We start from the raw sequence: 7,438 nt of genomic DNA, 5'->3' as shown, positions 1-7,438 counted from the left end.
AAATAGGTTTTAACATATAAAAAACTTAATAAGTCATCCCTTCACTCCAAATTACTCCATTTTAGGAGGATGACTTTTGACAAAAAATTAATGAAATCTTCCCTCCAATTCCTTCCAAATTCCACCCCTTTAATTTTTTTTTAACTACCCAAACAAGATAATTGAAAAGAAACTTCATTTTCATTTTTTTTCCCTTTTCTCCAAATCTCCCAATCTAAACATACTCTAAATATTCGACTCTAGATATATTGGCTCGGCATGGACATGGGATTGTCATTTCAAAGATGCTGCCAAAATTCCCTTTATTAGTGGAACTTTGGAATCTGGAATCTTGCTTGTCCAGTTGTTCTAGTGGTGCATTATAGGAGCTGTTTGGAATTATAAATGTGGAGGTAGGGGGCTGCTTTCATTGGTTTTTTAATGGGCTTGTGGACGACGGTGGGTACTACTCAATGGGCTACTTCAAAAGTATTAACATGGGCTCCATGAGATTTCGGGATCAACTATAATTTATGCAGGGATCCAGGTTTGGGCCCCTTTCTGTTTTGTGTGACTCTTGGAGTCTTGGGAACCGTTATTTATAGACATGTTTAGACTCATTGCACACACTTACTTAATAAACTCAAATATTTTTCTAATACACACAATGAATTTCCCAAGATGGTATTGACCAATTCAAGACCATTGGTGCAGCTCTTGCCACATACCCAAGAACTTAAGAGGCCGCTACATTATCTACGTTAAGGCCGGAATCTACAACAAGTACATTACTATTGATAAGAAAATAGTGGATGTGTTCATGTATGGTGATGGACCTAGGAAGACCATTGCCACTGGATCTAAGACTACCACAACCGTGTCATCTTCGGCACCATCAATTTCATCTTCTGTTAAGGTGCTGCTGTTATCCAAAACTCGTTGATGATCCTGAGAAAATGAATGGACACGACCAATTCAACAATGTCACTGCAGAAAGCAGTGTGGAGATGAACTTGGCAACCACAATTGCAGAATAGTCCCGGAGCCAAAACTCACCGCTGACAGGTTCAAGATCGCATAGTGCTTGGGCAGGCCATGGAAGCAGTACTCCAAGACTGTTATCATAGAGTCTACCATAGGTGATGTGATCAAGTCCGAAGGTTGGCTTCCATAGTTCCATGGCCAGGAAACTTTGCTTTGATACTCGTTAGTCCTTACTATATGCAAACCGTGGGCTCGGTGCCAAGCTAAACAGGAGAGTGAGGTGGAAGGGATTCCATGAAGCCATTCCTAGGATTGAAGCTCTTTAGTTTACCAGAGTTCCTAAGTTGGCTGGGTTGAAATGTTGAGGATTGATTAGTTAATTAATTAATTACGTTGTATTTATTATTTTTTCCCCTGATTGTATATCATCATCCTCTTTGTCTTGGTTGTATAATATGTTATTTTGCTATATTTATATGTATATAGCTCTGGAAAATGATTAAATTTTTTTTATCATTTTTCAATATACTGATTTTGGAATTTTGTATGCAAAGAAAATGAAGCATAACTTGTTTTGAATTGATTGGATTTTATTTTTTATTTTATTTTTATTAAGGGTAGTGTTAACAGGTGTTCTAAGGACATTTGTTAAGGATTGACTACAACATATCCCAATATGTTATGTGTGACGAACACTCTACATTTTTCATTCTTATTTAATGCCCTAAGGGCACTCATTAACATTTGTCTTTTATTAATAAGATAATATTCAAGTATTCACCTTGCATTACATGCTTAATTTCGTAATTTTGAGAAGACTTATTATTAGTTATTATGAATTGTGCCTTCTCATCAAGCACAGTCAGTCTTTTTTTTTTTTTTTTGGTCTTCATCAGTCACTGCTTGATTTACGATCTGTATCGTATTGAGTAATCCATTCTTGAATTATCTTATACTCATCTCTGGTCACAAGGGCTAGCCGTTGCGAATTAGCATCATCATTTGGAAATATGTCTTCGCAATGACCCCCTGCACAGTTATAAATCTGGCATGATTAGCTAATCCTACGCTTTTCTCTTCATCACTTGCACTTGCAAATAACCAACTACTTTAATAATCTTTTTTGGCCAGAATTTGGAGTATTTTCTTATCAAGTTTATCAACTTACCTTCTTCTATCTTCACAGCATGAATTGTAGTCGAAATATCCTCTAACACCCTATAATTACACGAGTTTTCCCATATTGAATTTAAGAAATGTACACGTACTTAAATAAAAAAAAAATCTAATTAAAGAATAGGTCTAGTGATTACCCCCCATGACTGAAAGGATCCTTCAATCCATTGGAGAAAATAATGTTGCTACCAAAACTTTTGAGAATCAATTTCATATTCTAAACCAAAAAAAAACAATCGTAAATCAAACCCCGTTTGGTTCGTTATACTGCGATGGTAATAGGATTCTCATTACAAGTAATCAAATTAATGTATGAGTACTCGCGATGCATGATTCGGAAACAAACTCACATGACCGCCATAGTAAGTTGTGAGCCAGTGAGGGCGAGGTGTGACACTATACAAGGACTGACAGTCTTTGGTCATGATCTCCATTTGATTGGGAGGAGCAGGCTCAAACAGAGTCTCACTTCTTCCTTGGCCTTTAGGCATCATAATCTCACTACATCTCTGAATAATATTCAAGGACTCCATCCATCATTACTATTAAGATTTTAACCATGCATATTCTTAAAGATTAATTTGTTCATTGATTTACCTGCCACTCCAAGGCTAAAGCACTTGGGGGATTGACATAACAGTGTGTATGATCATCTGATGACACAGCAACAACAGCTGCGAATATTTTGTTGAGATCAGTGCCATCTTCATTAGGAGTTTTATCAATACTTTCACATATATCTTTCACTACGGGTTGCCCAGTTTGAGCAGCTTTCATGTACAGTGATTCTAAGAAATTCTTGAGTTCAGAAGAATAGCGCAACTCCCTACAACAGTAATGAAAAGAAAAGAAAAGAAAAAACCATTAATTTGATAAGTGAAATGAAAGGAATACATAATTAAAGTAAGTTAGTACGTACCTGCAAGTTTGGAATGTGTTGCTAAGCTTTGTTAGACCTCTGGGTGTGGAAGCAGCTTCATCAATTTCAGACCAAGATCGTTTTATAGTCTCATAACAAGTTTTGCTAACTTCCTGCATCTCATGGAAACTTCTTTTAGGGTGTATTTGGATTGAGCGACCGGGAGAGAAACTCATTAGAGAAGAGAATGAAAGTTAGAATACTTTTGTGTTATGACCATACCCATAAGTCGGACTGGTTCAACCGACAATTTTCAACAAAGTCGAACTGGTTCTTATGTTTAAAATCAGAAAAGATATAATAATAAATTCATTCTCTTCATTTTCCCCAAATCCCTCAATCCAAACTCACTTTTAATTCAAAAACAAAACTGATCAAGAAATCTAAAAGATAACATGTCAAACTACAAAGTTAAATATGCATAATTACTTTGAATATCTGAGATATCGCTGAAGTGATCTTGTTCTGCCGCATTGTATCATCAAAGTAGAGAATTGGAGCAGAGGAGGCCAGGGCTCCAAGTGCAATATGAGGATATTTTAGTCGAAACCAAGAAGCAAGCACTAGGAAAACAAAAAAATAAACACAAGGATCAACTTCTGTTTTAAGAAAAGAAACTGCAGAAAGAAGGATCAAAAGGTATATTAATGTTTGAAGAAAATTGCATAGATCTCCCACTCACTTCCACCATATGATCCTCCAATGACGATAATAGGAGATTCAAGAGCATTGTTCTTTTCCTTTATATGAATGAGAATCTCTGCATAATCTGCTAAAGCCTGAGCAGAATTTAAGTATCCCAGAGATTTTACTTCAAATGGAATTGATTCCCCATAATATCGGTGCTGTTAGACCAAAAGTTTCTTATCTTATGAGTTAAATAACAGAAACAAAAGCAGTTGCAAAAAAATAGATATATGATTGCAGTACCTCTATGTACACCAGAAGAGCATTAAAATTTATAGCATAATCTTGCAAGAGCCCGATCCGCGATTCTAACGAGTTTTCATCGCCAAGATATGCAAAAATTGGTGCAGTCTTTGCACCATCTGCTTTATCCCAATATTTGTCAAGCGTTACGTATCTCTGTTGAAATCTCTGATAACTTTCTTGTTTGTAGTTGAAGTGATCAAGTGTTTGCTGATAATACAGCCTCTTAAAGTCCTCTGGGAGGGCCTTAGACACAATTCCACCACTTCTAGATTGTCTTCCTTCTGGCAGCCTCGTTATGTTGAAGGGTGTTGCAGCCACAGTGGTTAAGAAAACAGCTAAAAAGGCTAATGGAAGCCGCCATTGATATAAATAAGGTGAAGTTTTCATGGTCTTGAGGTATTTTTGCAGAGAATAAATAGGATGGGTGGATGTGCAGTTTGTGTCAATAAGGTATAGCCTTTATATGGAGTGAATTCCTTAGGAAATGGCAGTGCAAACCCAACCCATAACCACCTTTTTCACCTTTAAAAACCTCTTAGAAATGAAAATTCTTCCCTGGTAACTTGAAAATCATCATATGTATTAATTGCTTTTTTAAATTAGAATAAAACAAATAAATAACTAGAATGTTGAGATATAAAAATGTCTCACATGGTTTGGGCTTTGGGGATCGTACCAAGTGATGTGGTTTATAACCACGAGCTCGGTTCCAATCACTTGAGTGTCCGTTCAAAGGACAAATTCGTGTGAGTCTTGGGCTCAAATTAGACAATACCTCAAACAAATTGGGCTAAACCTCATACCTCTTTTATCTTCTGTCTACTTGTCCTTGCTTGCTCATTCTCATCCAAATAATGAAAAACAAAGTACTTATTTGCTATCTTCTCGAATTCTCCTTTTCAAATTCTTCAAATTATAACGTAATAATAAAAAACAAAGAGCTTAGTTGTCACATTCCCAAATTCTTGAAATTATAACATCAGAATTCTAGTAATCCAAATAATAAAAAATAAAAGTGCATAGTTGGCCCTATGATTATATATTAGTTTTCGAAGATTTTTATAATATTTTCATGCTCCGTAATTGTTGGCTAATTTCGACGATGTTGCCCTATCCACCCTCGAGGACAGCTAGAATTGTTGCACGTGCATTGTAAATTATAAGATCCAAACTGAAAACCAAAGATGTCGTGTCATTGCATACCCACATACACAAGAAGGCGAGTTTTTTTAGGAATAACTCTATTTTATAGATTATATTGCAGTATAATACATTTTTAATTTAATTGGTAAAATGATATTTGAGACTACTTCGACTAGCTGTCATTTGTACTCTTTTTCTTTGTTCTTTTTAACAATAGTGCTCCTAGGAGTAACGTCACTATTTTTTAAAAAATGTTTGGTTTAGTGACGATACCTAGAGTAGTGTGAAAAATGTTATTTGTCCTAACATTTTTGGTCCCAAAAAGACTCAATCCCATATGACATTGCCACCTAAGTTTGATGACATGAAAAGCATATTGACATGGATGGACACATTTGGAATTTAAAATTTTTTCTTTTCCCCCTATTCCTCTTTTATTCAAAATTAAATATTTCTTCCATATTCTCCCCCACTTTCATCTTTCATCTTATGTCTTTATGCACATTGTTTCTGGGTCATATAAACCCACGATTACATTCTTTTTCTCACATAAACATGTTATAACATTGTGTTTTTTTTTTCACACAGACCTGTGTTTACATTGTTTTCAAAACAATGTCATTTCCAAAATAGACAAATATAAAGATGTAAATTGTCAAATTTCCATAACAATGTAAATTGTCAAATTTCCATAACAATATAAATTGCCAAAATTATCAAAAAATGTAATTTTCAGTGTTTGTCATATATAAGCTAGAGAAAAAGTAGTATACAAATGAGTGATGAAGAACAAGGTAAAATAAAGTATCTCAAAACCATATTCATTCAAATGAGTGTCAAACACATTATTACATTGTTTTCAATACAGTGTAACTTCCAAAATATGCAAAAAAAGAAGAAGTGAGAAAACAAATTACAGTGTTGCTGGAGCTGGAGGTGGTCGGAGACAATGTTGGAGGTGGTTGGATGCACGGATGACATATTACATAGTTTTCTTACAATGTATGTTGCACTGGGTTGCCGGATTCCAGCAGCAATCTGGTCGGAAAATGGATGGATAAGGTGCACCCCGACATGTGGAGTCCAAATATGTGGTCGGTCGCCGAAGGTGGCTGGATCGACATGATTTGTGTCGCGGTGACTTTCTCCATTAAGTGTCTTTTTCCGAAGATACGAGCGGCTACGAGTGGTGTGGAGGGTCGGGAAATGACCGTGGTGACTGGGCGCTTCCGTTCGGTGAGTCGATAGCTCCAATTGGTGGCCGAATGGAGGAGCTCTGGTGAGTGGCAGTGTTATGTCGTGAGAGTGGGAGGGAGAAAATGAGAGAGAAAGAGGAGAGAGAGAGAGAGGATAGAGAGAGAGATGAGAGTATTTATATAGACAAAAAAAACTTAGGTGGCATGTTGATGTGGATTGTCACATGGGATTGAGAACAATTGGGACCATTTTCATTGGATTACTTAGCAGGATTGAGAGTAGTGTCACATGAGGTCATACATAAAATGTTGTTAACAACAACGTTATATATATATATATATCAAAATGTAATGATGTTATTCCAAACAGCGTCAATAACATTCAAATTGAATGACGGTATTTGTACCAGAGTCATTTACCTCAAAACACCGAAACACTACTATTAACATTTTCCACCTCACCTGCAACAATGCAACAACAATATAATACTTCTAAAGGACAACAAGTGTTATGTAGTAATAATGAGGATTAATGACAATCCTTTGAAAAAACTGAAATTTGCACAAAGTTTTTATAAACCATCATATACCAACAAAAAAAGGATGAAACTTGTTGTATATCTTCAAAATAGAGTTTTTGTTTTGAATAAAGGAAGAAAACATCAAAATTCCGATTCACATTCTTGTTCTTCTAAGTTTTTAAGGTTTCACTTTCGATAATACAAGCCAAGTGAAAGGAAGATTTATTATATCCTAAAGGATATTCGTCGGTAACCCATTGCACTGTCGAATTGGTGAGGGCTAATTTACTCTTAAGGAGAGTGACATTGTAACTTGACTCAAATCTTCATTTGATATTATCCCTAATTTTCCAATCCAATCTAAGAACGCCAACCAAAAACTCCAACAAATATAAATCAGACTACATGTCATAAAAAAAAATTTCAATCCAAATCCTTAAAATCATTCGCAGTACCTAACATTATACGTATTGTCATAAGAAGTCTAATGTCCTGATTTTTTCCAGCACGCAAAATGGAGCAGAAGAAGTCTCAGCCTCGTCTTGATGGCTAACGAAGTCAGTAGCATCGTGTGTAGGCCCACGTCC

At 35.7% G+C, this 7,438-nt stretch overlaps 1 protein-coding gene across 1 annotated transcript; it reads right to left on the bottom strand.

Moving 5' to 3' along the window:
- Positions 1 to 1,855: 1,855 nt before the first annotated feature.
- On the bottom strand, positions 1,856 to 4,378 carry LOC119981941 (lysosomal Pro-X carboxypeptidase-like). Its single transcript, XM_038825080.1, has 9 exons — positions 3,989 to 4,378; positions 3,741 to 3,903; positions 3,488 to 3,621; positions 3,059 to 3,171; positions 2,737 to 2,965; positions 2,490 to 2,648; positions 2,277 to 2,356; positions 2,132 to 2,181; positions 1,856 to 1,992 (listed from the first exon to the last, which is right to left on the bottom strand). The coding sequence occupies exons 1-9, from the start codon at positions 4,376 to 4,378 to the stop codon at positions 1,856 to 1,858; spliced, it is 1,455 nt and encodes a 484-aa protein (XP_038681008.1).
- Between the last annotated feature and the right edge of the window lie 3,060 nt (positions 4,379 to 7,438).

The sequence above is a fragment of the Tripterygium wilfordii genome, chromosome 17 (genome assembly GCF_013401445.1).
Source record: "Tripterygium wilfordii isolate XIE 37 chromosome 17, ASM1340144v1, whole genome shotgun sequence".
Lineage (NCBI taxonomy): Eukaryota > Viridiplantae > Streptophyta > Magnoliopsida > Celastrales > Celastraceae > Tripterygium > Tripterygium wilfordii.
This window is presented reverse-complemented; position numbering and strand designations above follow the sequence as displayed.